The sequence below is a fragment of the Erpetoichthys calabaricus genome, chromosome 16 (assembly GCF_900747795.2).
Source record: "Erpetoichthys calabaricus chromosome 16, fErpCal1.3, whole genome shotgun sequence".
Lineage (NCBI taxonomy): Eukaryota > Metazoa > Chordata > Cladistia > Polypteriformes > Polypteridae > Erpetoichthys > Erpetoichthys calabaricus.
This window is the reverse complement of record NC_041409.2, coordinates 60,498,022-60,513,644: the sequence shown is the minus strand read 5'-3', so window position 1 is coordinate 60,513,644 and position 15,623 is coordinate 60,498,022. Positions and strand designations below refer to the sequence as shown.

At 37.5% G+C, this 15,623-nt stretch overlaps 1 protein-coding gene across 6 annotated transcripts in view; it reads left to right on the top strand.

Annotated features, from left to right (window-relative positions):
* Positions 1-15,623, top strand: part of LOC114667020 (estrogen receptor beta-like) — a 110,777-nt gene that overhangs the window by 66,601 nt on the left and 28,553 nt on the right. For all 6 annotated transcript variants that reach the window (XM_028822094.2, XM_028822093.2, XM_051919964.1 and 3 more), the window contains 3 exons: positions 4,719-4,835; positions 7,621-7,926; positions 13,846-13,984. In XM_028822094.2, the coding sequence (XP_028677927.1) occupies positions 4,719-4,835; positions 7,621-7,926; positions 13,846-13,984 (562 nt within the window). The remainder of the gene's footprint in view (positions 1-4,718; positions 4,836-7,620; positions 7,927-13,845; positions 13,985-15,623) is intronic.

The following is a 15,623-nucleotide window of genomic DNA, read 5'->3' as shown; positions in this document are numbered from 1 at the left end:
GTAGATTGATGAGCAACAAATGGCATACTTATCTGTTTAAAATTAAAACTCCATTAAAATAAAGTGTGCAGAAAGTGAAGGGTTCTGAATACTTTCTGAATCCACAATATATATTTGTTTTTAAATATGCAAAATATTGGGATATATTTTATAAATATAGAGTGTATAAACATCCATTCGTTCATTTTTAACCCACTTGAAGTCAAGGGAAAAGGAGTCCAAGTGGTTTTATCACTTTGGAAAAGTGGGCTTAGAAAATGGATGGAGGAGTTGATACTGTATATTGAACTGGATTTGTAGTGGTAAAACTCCTTGTACTCTATAAATAAAATGTATTATTATTATTATTATTATTATTTGCCAGATGTGAAAATGTCAACAGCATATGCATTTAACACATTGAAGCAGAAGGTGATTCTTTAAAACATTTAATACTTTATTTTAATATGAAAGGCTACAATGTAATCGATCGTGCGTACTTTACTGAATTTACTGAATAACATGCAAAGAAGAGAAAAGTAGATCTGTCAGCTTTGTTAGTAATGTAAATAATAAAGAGCGGAAACATTACAAAGTATGGTACAGTATCTGATTTAAATGATATAACACCTGTCCCCTTTAGGCACCACACCACAGCTGACACAATGCCATTTTGAATGAAATTAAGATTCACTTGAGGGGGTTAATTAAACCTCCTGTGCATTTTAAAATAGGAAAAGTAAAGAACAAGTATAGGATGCAAGCTGCCAATTTAAAAAATAATGCACACAGTGGGAAACAGAGTTAGAATGTTTTGTAGTTAATTAAAGCTCTGCACATTCCCTTCATAATATGAAATGTTACAGCATGTTCTCCATTAGGCCCCCATCCCTCTTTTGTGATCCAGCATTATTATGGTGGCATACTCTGTCTGGCTAATACTAAAGGGGGCACATCAGTAGTTAATTTAAATAGCAAGTACTCAGTAAAGAAACCTTTCACCCATTCAGCTACATTATTTATTTTAAGCAGGGTTGCTGAAGCCTTTCACCCATGAATCCAAATTATGAGTGCACTTTTTATTATTCTAGAGTTGTGGATTGCAGGAGCTTTTTCACTGACATCAGGTACAAAGCAGGAACCAAACCTGGACTAAACTCCAGTCCATCACAGCAAACCCTCCTGGCAGACTTAGCCAATTGGCAGCCACCAGTAAACCTAACATCAGGTCCTTCAGATGTGGAGAAAAAAATTTGAATCCCCAGAGCCCATTCAAACTAAGAGCAAGTGACCTGGCTACTGTGTCACTGTGAGGCAACATCCCTACCCACTGTGCCACCCAATATCAGACCTTAGCGATGAAATTTACAGTGCATAGTTACAGTTTCACATATGTTTAAGTATAATAATAATATCACCATAAGAGAATCCTAATGTATAATCAGGCACAAATTTTCCTTAAATCCTGCTTTGTAAATTATAGCAGTCACTAACTGTGCTGAATGGTTTTCAAATTGTTTAGTTTGTGCTTAGTGGTTTGTGTACTTTAAGGATTTCCACTTTATTTTTTACTGTTATTGTTGCGTTGATGTGTGTAATGTGGTGACTGCAGTGTAGTAATAACGGTCATAGCCTTCAGGACTGGTGTGGTCAAATACAGTACCACCTCTTATTTCAGTGGAGAAGCTGCATACAGTATGTGAGCAGTGTAAGCACAGGCAAAAGAAAAGGCTAGGAATGCTAGTGCTGGCTTTATGAAAAGTGTTGTATAGAGAATTAAAAAAAACTAGGGGGCTTCACCCCCTCCCACCAGAGCTACGCGCCAACCAGTTTGTGTCTCTGGCGCTCGCATTGTGAAGAAAGGGGCTGAACACATCCCAAGGAGATGCAGTTGCTCCTCTGAGAACCCCTCTTAAACCGTGATACAATGAGAAACACACAGTTTTTTTTTACCTTCTCTTTGCTCAATCAGCTGCTGGCTTACTGCTACTGCCGTGCTGCGTGATCTGCATTTCGCACGGCGCACTTCTGTCATATCACCTATGTCCATATATTTGATCTCTTTTCGCTTTTACCTTTTCATCAATATCACATTGAATTTTGATTCCGTGTTTGGAATTCCATTGTGACGATGCAACGTTCGCGAGTGAATATTGTTCCTTTCTCTCTACAAGGAATGTGTCTTGACATACCCACGCAGGACTTTTCCAAATCTCTTTGCATAAGCTCTTGTTGTCTCGTGGGACATGAAAGTGTCTCTGAGACAATCGCGCCTCGTCTTCTTCCAAGATTTTTTTTATAATAGAGAGATATGAAAACAGTGTCCAAGCCCTTATTAGTTTCAGGAGAATGTGGTCACCCTGCTTATATAAATAAGGCTGACTGGTTTACAGCTCTGCTTACTGCTCCAGAGGTTTCACAGAAACCGGTCCAAGTTAGGCAACAAATGTATGGCATTCTACCAAAAGGGCTTACAGAACTTGTTTGTGCTGTACCACCACTCCTTCCTTTGTATTGAGGCTTGGATAGTATGTATCATTTTAATACTTACTAAATATTTCTATATACTGTATATAGGCACACACACGCATATTTCTCAAATTGTCATTTTTAGTTAAATACAGTACTTAAAATATTAGCAAATAAAGGGTTCAGTTCCATTCTGTTGAATGCATTTGCAGTGATACTGTTAATCATTTAGGAATTGCTTTATTTAACTATGTGTTTAAACCAATCCATTTCTTTATGTGTATGCAATTTAGTATTAAAAATTGGTAAAGCGTGTTATTGTATTTTAACTGTGAAATTAAACTGAAGTAGCTTGACTGCCAGACGCCAGACTTGATTGCTGATAATGACTAGATAAGTTCCTGATTCCAAAGTCTACTGTGTCTGTGTACTGACGGTGCCAGGGGCTTACATAGCAGGGCTAAAAATCAAAGGTGCTTAACAAGGTCAAGGTGTTGTAATAAATAAATAAAGAAATAACTACTGCTAGGTGCTATACAGTAGAGCGAGACATTCACAAAGTTTGGGAGATTGAAACTGAGCGGATAGTTTACTTTTTAATTTTGAAAATGAAGGGAAGGGTTGAAAATCAGAATAATACGCATCTATAATATAAGCTAAAAGTTTTCTCCTTCAACTTTGTGAATTTTTCTCAATTCCCTATGTAACACGTTGAGCATAAAATCATCAGATAAAAGTAATTAAAAAGCACATCGCTGAGTGTTTTTAGGACAATGCCTTGCACACTTGTGTTCTTTCTGACAAATGTTTAAAATGTAACAGTAATGCATTAACTTGTGGGCTTTATCTTTGTGTTCCTTTACTTCAGTTAAGTTGTTCTTTTCTGTTATTTAACTGACCACTAAAGGCTTGTCCTTCTTGTGGAACAGAAATTCAACTGTTGCTCCTGATGTGCATGTTTATGAGTGTACAATAGAGCTGCAAATGTTTTTGAAGTAGTTTTAATCTGGCATCCCTAACATTCAGTGCTCTTCATATGCTGTGATGATAATGTTGTTTAACGCTCTTGTTTTGAGAGTTGCCTTTGCTATGCAATGGCAGTTGTCCATCTGGATCAAGCCTAGGGCTCCTCAAATTGTGAGGAGTACTGTAGCACTTCCAAAACTGGGACTATTCCAAAAACTAAATGTGAACAGTACATAGCGACAAAAACATAAATACTTGCTGATAGACTGTATATCTTTCAAACTGGCTCCCTCAAAATGTTTTTTTTTTTGTTACTGCTGAAAGTCTTACTTGTGCTTTAATTTTAAATATAAACTTGTGTCCATCTTATGCTGAGCTCTGAACTTTTCACTGAAATATAGTTTAAGAAGAAATGCAAACTCTTGATAAACAGAATATTTTTTAATCTGCATTTTCACTAAAAGAAACCTGTCTAGGCGGCACGGTGGCACAGTGGGTAGTGCTGCTGCCTCGCAGTTGGGACACCTGGGGACCTGGGTTCACTTCCTGGGTCCTCCCTGCGTGGAGTTTGCATGTTCTCCCCGTGTCTGCGTGGGTTTCCTCCGGGCGCTCCGGTTTCCTCCCACAGTCCAAAGACATGCAGGTTAGGTGGATTGGCGATTCTAAATTGGCCCTAGTGTGTGCTTGGTGTGTGGGTGTGTTTGTGTGTGTCCTGTGGTGGGTTGGCACCCTGCCCGGGATTGGTTCCTGCCTTGTGCCCTGTGTTGGCTGGGATTGGCTCCAGCAGACCCCCGTAACCCTGTGTTCGGATTCAGCGGGTTGGATAATGGATGGATGGAAACCTGTCTATTTTAAACATTACATAATGATAAGGCAGCACACACACGCAAATGTCTTTCTAGATGCCAGTCCACCACAAGATTGTCGGCTAGCTGTAGTCTTGGCCATTACTGTGTATGGGTTCTTTCCCAGAAGGGGAGGGGTTTCTTGTGGAAGTGGGCGGGTCTTCATATACCACCAAGCCTTAGGGCCACTCTTCTGTGCATAAAAGTGGAGAGGATGTGAATGACAGTGGCCTCTCACGGCTTGAGTGGTATTGCAATCTTTACACAAATCCTGAGACTATTCCCTTACGCGTGTGTATCAACGTGAATGAAAATGCACATTTTTTTGAATGGATGGGCTACAGAGTCAACACAAAAAACCCACTACCTTCATTTAGTACCCAACCAACTGCAGGTAGGAAATATGCCTGTTTTATTTATGCTTGTTTTAAGTAACATTCTTTTTTTCTTCCAATTTAGGACACAATGACTACATTTGCCCTGCCACCAACCAGTGCACAATAGACAAGAATAGAAGGAAGAGCTGCCAGGCTTGCCGTCTGCGGAAGTGCTATGAAGTTGGAATGATGAAATGTGGTAAAGTGTGCTCTTTACAATTGTACGGGTGCATGTTAAAAACTTGAAGGACCTGGTGAAGGGGTCTCATGTACATCTGTCCCTCCTTTTACTAGCTAGTGGGGTTGTGTTTTCAAACGCTGATTACAGTGCAACACTGCATTTGTCAAATATCCATTCCATCCATATTAATAATTGCTTGTTTGTTCTTTTCCTTTGATCAACTCTCTTATGTCCTTCAGTATTGAGACAGAGTCAGTAATGTAGGATTTACTCGAAGAAACTTGCAAATATTCATTTTTAATTGCTTTTAATGATTTGTTCTTCTCAGTCTTTTTAACAGTTCTATGTTAATTTTATCCAAATAATGATAATGAACAAAATGTGGGGCATTTTAAAGAGTACCTACCACCTACTTGATAGTTATACCCACTTATGTGCTTATGATTAAGCAAGTGCTCAAATAGCTAAAACATTTCAAAATAAACAGAGCGAAATCTTGACAGTTAAGACAATGAATAGTAATACATCAGTGTGCAAAACAAATTCCTAAAAGAAACGCAAAGAGACTGTTGGGAATTTCTGGACTGACATGATAAGAAATATCATGGAAATGGAAATATCATGGAAATTACTTGATTTGCTTCCCTCTGTCCACACCATTTCTCTTTCTCATCCTGTCTCTTTCTCTTTGTCACTACTTTCCAGCTTCCTTCTATTAAGGCCAGGTCCATCCATTTGATTCTTCTAAAAAAAACACCAAGTCAAGTTTTGAAAGTCCCTAAAGTCTTACCATGCTACTTGGTAACTTATTCCAAGTGTCTGTGGTTCTCTGTGTAAAGAAAAATTTACCCTTAACAAGTTTCCAGCTGTGTCCCTGTGTTCTTAATGAACTCACCTTAAAGCTCCGTACTAATTCTTTTTTTTTAATAATTTTATTGATTTTTCCTATTTTATTGAAAATCTATGCATAATCTTCTTTTGCTTAAATTAAAATCTTAAATTAAAATTTAATCTTTCCTCCAAATTCCCTGTAGCCCTGGAATCAGCCTAGTTGCTCTTCTCTGGATCTTTTCTAGTGCTGCAATGTCCTTTTGTAGCCTGGAGACCAAAACTGCACACAGTACTCCAGATGAGGCCTCACCAGTGTGTTATAAAGCTCCAGCATAACCTCCTTGGACTTGTACTCTACACATCAGGGCGCTATATAACCTCACATTCTGTTAGCCTTCTTAATGGCTTCTGAACACTGTCTGACAGTTGGTAATGTACTTTCAAGTTTCAGACTTCCCATTGTGTATTCAAACTTAACATTTTTACTTCCTACATGTAATACTTTACATTTACTGACATTAAATTTCATCTGCCACAAATCTGTCCAAGCCTGTATGCTGTCCAAGTCCTTCTGTAAAGATTCAACAGATTCGAGATTATCTACCAATCCTCCTTGCTTGGCATCATCTGCAAACTTAACCAGCTTGTTACTTTTATTCCTATCCAGATCATTTATGTATATTAAAAGCAGCACAGCAGCCCTACAACTGAATGTATCGCAGTGTTTTTTCTTGGCCCCTAGTGGTGCCCATTTAGCTGCATATGGCTTGACTTGTGTCCTTTCTCTGTGTGATGCTAAACATTTGCCAAGTAACTTTTCCATTTCTGCATATAATTGGGCATGGTAAAATCAAATGACTACAAAGTTTCCCAAAAATGAGGTGTTTATCAAGAAAATTAAAATCTGGGCATAGAGCATAATTCAAAGTACCAAAAGATACCAATTTGTTCATCTCCAAAGTCAATCAGACAAATGCAGTCTCTTCACAGGTCTATCGTTCTCTTTGCCGAGGCTATAGCATCCATTCTCCAGTCTTGCCATAAGTTGTGTGGTTCAGTTGGTTCTTACACAACCTTCATGGTTAAAGCATTACTGTGTGCTGGCTGCCCTAGAATCCTTCTGAGAGCAAATGTGGCTTTCCATGTCTTCCTCACTTTCTGTCTTTGGCATCACCATATACAGAGATCCAAAAAGAATTGAACACTTCCAAAATTGTATTATTCAGTAACTTCATCATATGAACATTTAGTCTAAACCAATTTGTAAAGGAACTCTAACACTTTTTAAACACATGTACCCCACTTATGACACATGGCACAAATTATCCCACAGCATTTCACCATCAGTGGTCAACAACATTGCATTCCCTCATTTATTCAAGCACCAAAATATGTACAAAACTATAGGATAACTACAATTTGATTCAAATTGTATATGTATATATTATATGTAGTTACTGATCAATCAATTTTTGAAAATGTTTCGTTCTTTTTACATATAAAAATGTTTACATTTTTATATAAATAAAATTGGGAATTATTAGTTAGTGGTGAGTAAGCCTTTCATTAAATATAAAGCTTGTTATTCATGTGAAACAGGTGCTTGGCTGCCTTTTGGTTATATCTGCAGAGAAGCTGTCACTTACTGGCGGCTGGTGATACTAAGATCACATAGTTGGACCTGTCATATGAGTGATTTACTTTACTGCCATCTTTGTTTTTGAGATAGTAGGAGAGGGTTTGTTAGTGACTGGATGGTATTGATGCAATTCATGCTGGGTGTAACATTATATTTAGCAGCACTAAGCAGCTGTTTGCAGTAATTAAATTGTGCTGATTAAAGGTCTCCAGAAATGGAGTAGAGTGAATTGATGAAAATAATTTCTCTTTACTCATATTTCTTTGCTGCTTTAAATGCTTGGAGTCCATTTACTCATTTGTTCAAATACTGTACTGTTTATTCTTTTAATAGGTACAAGGAGAGAGCGCTGCAACTATCGCATTCTACGACACAAACGACTTTCACATGGGCAAGTACATCTTGAAAATAAAGCCTGCCGAATCAGAGAGACCTGCCCAACGTTTTTTAAAATGGCACACTTCACCTGTCAAGGCCCAGAGCAGCTTCTGATGTCAATAAAAGATGCAGAGCCTCCCAGTATCCATATAATAGACTACACAACAAAGCCATTCACTGAAGCAACCATGATGATGTCATTAACACACCTTGCAGACAAGGAACTTGTGCACATGATCAACTGGGCCAAAAAGATCCCAGGTAAGTGATTTGTCTATTTTATGGGCTGGCATCACATCGCATCTCATCATTAGTTATCTGTGAGTGTGTGTCTTTGTCTTGGACAAGGCAGATCATGCACAATGGTGAGAGCCTGCTGTTGTGAACATTTTTGTCCATGTCATTAAGGTGGTAATCTCCCAGTAGTTTACGTAGGCCGCTATCATTTTTGCCCGTGTTGTGATGATGTAAGTAAAGGTACATTTGTTAAATTTCCAAGATGCAATGTGTCTCAAGTGAACTGTAAGGCTTGTTAAATAACTTTCTGAACCAACTTTTTCCATTGTTAGGCCCAGACTTGGCAGAATGTAGCACAAGCAAAGAAATAGTCATCCACACAGACAAGGACTGGATGAAAATAAATTAAAACCCAGGTCCTTGAAAACGGCGACGACCCCTTCATGTACTACTTTCAGACCTATCATCAAAAAATGTTTCCTAGCTTCTTGTCCCAGTATCTGGGGATGTCTCCTTTATAGCTGCACACCTTTATGAACCTTCTAGTATTGCTCTCTATTCAAAAACTACGATTGCTCCCTTGGCATTTGTTTTAAAATTTGTTCTGCCCTGCACAGACAGTCACCTAATGTTGTATTCTTGGCTGATTTAACATGTCTTTGTTAAAACTAATATACTTTTCATAAATTCCCTGTTCCTCATATACAGCCATGACTCACTCTGCATGCATGCATCGTCTGCCACAGAGAAGCATTTTAGGCCAATACCCAAAGTCATAAATCATCTACAGTATCATCTTCCAGTAGGGCCCCTATCTCTTTACGTTGGTTGCTCTTATTGTTTCACAAAGGATGAAGTTTTGAGCTGACACTTGTTAAAAGAGGTAAGGACACTGTTGATTTTCTTGGGTACACTCTCTTAAATAACCTAACAAAATTTTTTCTATGGTGACCAGTGTGCAAGTGCTCTATAGAATAAAGTACACATTCTTAAGCAAAATTTTTATAATTGAAGAGCGGAATGTTGAGGTGACAAGTTCAGGGTCACACAATGAGTTGTATGTAACATTTTAGTACAATGTGAATCATCATACCTACAGTGCTACACTGCCTAACTAACTACTGGGGAAACCATCTTAAAATATAACTTTGCATTGGTTAACAATTTGAAGATCAGCCAATAAATGATGGAAAACCAATAATGCCCATACAGCAGTCCCGATGGTACAAAAAGGATGAGTTACAGAAGGACAGAGTCATGTACCACAGGGCACATCCTTTTCTAAGTTGTGTATATTTGAGCTAACTTTGAATGTACAGCCAGATCAGACTAAAAATACCTTCTTTAAATGAAGCAACTTCCACTATGAATGGGCAATATATTGGTTGATTTAGTATACTATATGGAATTCATGATTTTATAAAACCTCCTTTACCAGTATGCCAAAAATTATTGGAAAACATGCAAACACAATTAAACATACAACACAAAATGTCCAAACTTGTATATGCCAAAGGAAATGGGATTTTCCTCTTGGTGTACAAGTATCTTAAATGTAATGTCTTTGTGTATAGCAGTTATAACTCAGCCAGACTTCAACCCCGACTGGGACTCAATTACAGTTTTTATGTTGTGTTCATTTTTAATGTTAATAGTGCTGATTATTTTGTTTCTTTACGTCCTTGTGTATTCTGTTATGTTCCATGTGTGTTGTGGGTGGTTCTCGAAGAAGCGGGGCCAACCATCCATCACTGCAAGGGGCTGCTGAGGGAATCCCACAGACCCTTGCAGTTCTTTCTAATTCATTTGGGCTTTGATGAGCGCTACTTGTGGTTTTTCTTTGCTTTAGTGATTTATTGGATTTTTTTGACTTCATGCTTTGTTTTTGACTTCACTCTCTGGGTTCTGTTTTGGTTTTTTGTTGCCTTTTTCGTGAGATGGTTTCCCTCTCTTGTGGGCATTTTGGAGTATTTTGGGAACTCTGTATTTCACGACAATAGCCTTGTATGTTAGCCGTGGACAATAAGTGAGCCTTCCCCATTAAGTATATTACCCAGAGTGCTTTGATTGATGAGTTTGTGCAGACAGGAATTTAGGAGAGGAAGAAACTCCCATCTTGTTCTGTGTTTGTTTGGCAGTGGCAGTGTGAGCCCACAAACAAAATCTTTTATTGATTTGGAGAAACCTGTACTTTTATCAGTTCATGACAGACAAGCTCCTTTTTTGAATCTTTTTGAGTAGCAGAGCGTTAACAAGTACTTCAAAGGATAAGACGTGCACCAGTGTGCAAAATGAATTAAAAGTACTTTTGTTATTTATTAAAAAAATAGTCTGTAAAGTATATACAAAAACATTATACTGACTACTTTTAAAATGTTCAATTATACCCTGATTTGAATTTTTGAGCATGTCGCCCACTCCTAGATTCCACCAGTGTTTTTTGAATGAATGTGATAGCTGTGGTTTAAGTGATGGTTACTGCCATGTCCTGCGCTGCTTTTCATTGTGAGTTGCCAGTATTCCTGGGCCTCCCTTCCTTTTGTAAGTTTATTGCAGCACACTTAAGGCTTCTATTGTGTATCTTCTAACAACTGTGTTGCATAGCTGAGATGAACTGAAAAAACAACAGGTGAAAAGTATAGCAAAAGTTATCTTATTTTTTAATCTGATTGCTTGATTAGCCTTGAATTTTTTTAGCATTTTATGGTTATCAATAGCATTATCACCTCATACACCTATAGGCCGTATGAATCTAAACAACAATCATTGCCAGAAATTACAAGGTAATAGGCAGTTTTTTTTATTATTAAAAACTAGTTGATAACTTCACTCAGTGTATATATAAAATGCTGGAGCTGAACTAGTAACAATAACACTGTCTCTAAAGTGAGACGTAGAAAAGATCATGAACAAAAAAGTGACTTTTGGCCTAAGCAATACAAGCAAATCAAGAACATGCCAATGACTAGTTAATTATTAAAAGATTGCTGCAATTTACCTGTGTCAGCATCTGCCTTCTGCCTTGTGTTTAAAGGCGTTCGTGTGGGGATGTACTGAGTGCCCTTTACTTTCACTGGTCATGTGAACTATTTGCTGTTTTGAAGCATATTTCAGTATTCTGAATTTATTTATTTCATGCAGTTTTAAGTTTAAGGAAATGTACTGCAGCTGAAGAAAATTATTTGAAAAGTATAGACAGAAATGTTATTTTTTATCTGGAAACACATTACATGATGACCCAAAATTATTCCCTGAAATATGTTTTATTTTAGAAAAATACCACCTTAATCTAGCAGCGATCTTTGCAGCAGGCCATTCCATCCCCTTATTGCCTTTTACAAATGAAAGAGACTTCTTTGCTTCCCTGAGTGCCACTCATTTCCAGACCCCGCCAAGCTATTTCTCAGTGATTCCACATTATGCTCTTGAAAGTTTCAGTCACCTATTGGTGACAGTCTGAGATAAGATACCTCATTTTCGCTTGGCAATCTCCTTAGCATCAGGTTGTTTTGCCAAAAAAAAAAAAAAATCAGAGATGGAAGAAATTGATTCTGCCTCCCTAATCTTTTTTGGTTAGGAGAGCGGTAATTGGGCTCCTGCCTTGTCTATTGTAACTGGCAGATTGGCTATCTTCACTTTGTCCAGTGCAGCATTGTTCGGTTAATTATCATCTTCCTGAGAGTGCCTTTCACTCTGTCAGGTTTGGGAAGAATATTCACCTATTAAGAGATCTAACAAAAAAAAAGCAATGTTGACAGATTTCAGAAAAAAAAGGAAACAAAAAAGTGAAAAATGTGAGTCCTGTGCAATTCCAGATACTGTAAGTGTATTAAACATCCACAAATGTGCAAAATAGTTTTCATAATGGCATAGGAATGACTAAATATAGTGACATTTTAGCACTTACCCAGCACTCAAGAATACTTTCAAAAGCAGTTGCTAGTGAAGTTGTAATCACTGTCAGTCCTCGCTATATTTGATTGATGGAGCACTCAATAAGAAGAAACCACCCAGTGCACCAAAAGGAGTTTTGAATGCAAGAAACGGCAGCCTGAAACTGAGCCTTTCCCCTCACCCCAATGAACTCCACAATGAATGAAGCAGACTAAATTGAATAAAACTCTTTTTGGTTTTAATATGTTGGTTAGTTCTAACACATAAACAATAAGTAACAATAAAAAAAAGTTGGGAGCATCTGCTGATAGTGCGTTACCACACCCACCACAAGACGAACCATCTGGATTGGGTTCCGAGGGCAGCAGGTGACACCTCAGCACCACACTGCAACAGTGTGAGGTTTTTGGTGGTGGCTGGAGTGTCAATCCTGCCAGCAATCCCCAAATTTTCCCTATAAGTTGGAGGACCAGCAGGACAAAGCAATTGCAGGTTAAGGGCCTTGCTCAAGGGCCCAATGGAGTAGTCAGTTCTGGCGTTTATTGGATTCAAACCGGCAACCTTCCCCTTGCTGGCACAGGTTCCTAGCTTCAGAGCCACCACTCCTCCCTAACAATAAAAACACAACACATATTAAGTTGTGAATGTAAGAAATAATCACAGGAAGTGCCTTTGCTTGTAAAAAAAGATTCTAAAGATTTTAATTGCTATATTGGGTAAACCAGCAGCAGACTCATATCCTACACCCACTTCAGAAAAACAATTATGCTGTATACAGTAATGCACAAGTAAAACCAAATAGAAAGTCCAATGTGAGGAAACCCGATCAGAATGTGAAATATGAATAATGAGCACTGGTATATAAACATTTTTAATAAGCAGAAATAGTTCATTTTTAGAACGTCTTGCCCCCCACTTCCAAATTAGTTAAATATGAACGATCTCACCAAGTCTGAGGCATATCCCTCCAAAAATGGCATTGCCAGGTCAGCTCAGTACACAAAGACAGGATGCTAATCTTGTAGAGCAGAACTTTACTTCAGTCTGCCCCAGAAAGGAACCCACCAGCACAGTGTGCACCTGGCACTTCTGTTTCATCCTGTTATCAAAACATCAAATTACATGTGCATGTGAAATGGATTTCTCATTGGCCACAGCCAGACAGTGTCCAGAAGCAATCAAACATGTCAACGGGAGGTTGTATCTTTTATGCTGTGTGGAGTACAAGACTTGTTAAGCAAAGATCGAGTTCCTATGCTAGTTTAAACTTTGTTCATTAAAAGTATTCTGAAATATATTTATTTGAATAAGACAATAGTCAGCTTTTTCAATGGGCTTGGTTTAAATTAAAGCTCATGAATGCCTTTTATTTAAATTTTTATTGAATTTATTTTAAAATCATGGAATGTTCCATACAATCAAGTCAAACTTAACAAAACTCCATTCAATTCAACCTTCACCCATGAGAGAGAGGAAGGCCAACAGCCAAAGTAAAACTTTGAGAGAAGTAAAGAGGGAAAGAAGTCTTTATCCCCAATAGAAATATGTACTCCAAAATGTTATTGATTAGATCCTGCCTTGTTTTAAATAAGTTTTGCACAGATCCTCTAAGTGGGAATTAGATTTTTTCCAATTTCAAATAGTATATAACAATTTCAAGTAGTATATAACATCAGTTCCCCACTGACTTAAAAGAGGTGAGCTAAGATTCTTCCAGCGAGTGCTTTTTACAGATCTTTTTCATTCATCTTCATTACAAGAACTGATAATTCTTTATTTACTTGTGGCTACATGGTAAAGGTGGCCAAATCAGTGCTGAACTGGGTGGTAAAAAATTATTGACTGTCTTTTGCAGATCCTTTAAATGAGTCAAAGGGAATCACTGTGCTCAGCGAAAGAAGCTGTGCTAATCCTAGATTCCAGCTGTGAAGTTCTCAGCTAAAGTGTTACAGAAAGAGGTCTGTTATGGTGGTACTGATCAGCTGAGCCACAGAATAAGAAATTGTGCCGATTGCCTTTGCTAATCATGTCTTCTGATTACTTATGCAGGATTTCTGGAGCTAAGCCTATATGATCAGGTGCGCCTACTAGAATGCAGCTGGCTAGAGGTCCTCATGGTGGGTTTGATATGGAGGTCAATCGATCATCCTGGAAGGCTGAACTTTTCACCAAATTTGATTTTAGACAGGTAATGGAAAATCTCTCTTCTAAAATGTATGGCTTTCAAGGAAAGGGTTTACCTAATGATAACAGTAAACTTTCTTTCCTTAGAGGTGACGAGCCGCACCAGCATGTCCTGCCATCTGTGCCAAGGCGGGTGTAATACTGGATGGGTACATACCTCTTATATTGTAGCTGTTAAGAACAAAGAAAGATGAGAACATGGATAAATGACTTCTGTTTTTACATCAGGAGTGTCCAATTCCGATCCTGGATGCTGCCATGGCTGCAGGTTTTCATTTTAACCATTTTCTTAAATATTGACCAGTTTTTTCTGCTAATTAACTCTTTGCTAACTTGTTTTTTAAGGCTCATGTCCCATTGTTTCTTTTTTTTCCTTAACCAAAACAATAGTGAGATACAAAATGAGTCAATATATAACAAGCTAACAGGTGTGGGCCTCAGTAATGTTGATTTGCTCCGGTCCACAAAATATTTTGATGGTGCTCTTAGAAAAAAGAAAATTAACAGTTTTGGAAATGTCTGCTCTGTCAGAATGAGAGCATTAACAAGCCATGGAATTAAGTAATGGGCTTAATTAGCAACAAGAATTTTCTTGTAATTAAGAAACTGGTTGGATTTTAAGGCCTCAACTTGGCTGGTTATCTGTTGGCTCACCTCACATCTCATTTTTGCTTGGCAACCATTAAGGTAAAAAGAATCAACTCAGAGGACTGAGTCTTAATTAAAATGAAGAGAAAAGAAGTCAATTAACTGCATAAATTGGTCACAAATAAAGAAGGTGGCAGGATGGAAAACTTCTAACCACGGTGGAAAAAGGATTGAATTTACTGTACTTCACTGAATTGTGGTCCACATAAATTCATAAATATTAAAGTACTTAAGTGTAATTTACTCAAGTAAAAATTACGTTCATTTTGATAAGTACTCCTAAATTAAATTGTTATGTTTTGAAATATTGTATAGCATCAAGATGCAAACATGGTGGATTGTACACCAGTCTTTTGCAGGGCACAGTCAAACAGCCAATCAGTAAAGAGTGTGCTGCATGCAGTCCAGTAACAGAAATCTATAAGTAAAGTGCTGTTTAGTTTTCATCTAGTGAGGCTCGAATACAATCACTCTGCCCTAGCCTGTTTAAAATTAAATTAAATAAATACCTATAACTTTTGTTCAGATCTTGTCACTTGATTGCAAGTTATTTGTGTCCTTAATCTTTCCTGTAATAGCTGTCATTAAACAACCAAAGAGCTCTCGTGCACAACATTCCTGGCAGCAACAGGCACTATCTTTGCTAAATAATGTGGAAATAAGCTGCTGTATGTTGGACCTTTTATTGTATTCATGTTTTTTTTTCTTCTATTATGAAAATATGTGCTTAATTTAGTGTATTATTATGGAAATATATCTATTTTTTATTGATTTTTTTTTTCTGATGAAATCAAAAGCTGATTATACTTTTTCATCTGTTTAATTTATAAATACATATTTTTTATAAGTGCACATCAGATATTTAAATATTAAAATATTCTGTGAAAAAGTGCCCAGTTAGCAAGAGGCTAGGTACGAGGGTACAAACAAGTTGGTAAAGGGCAATGGAAAATTCTACATGAATTATCCACTAGGGAGAAAAAGACACATTGGCA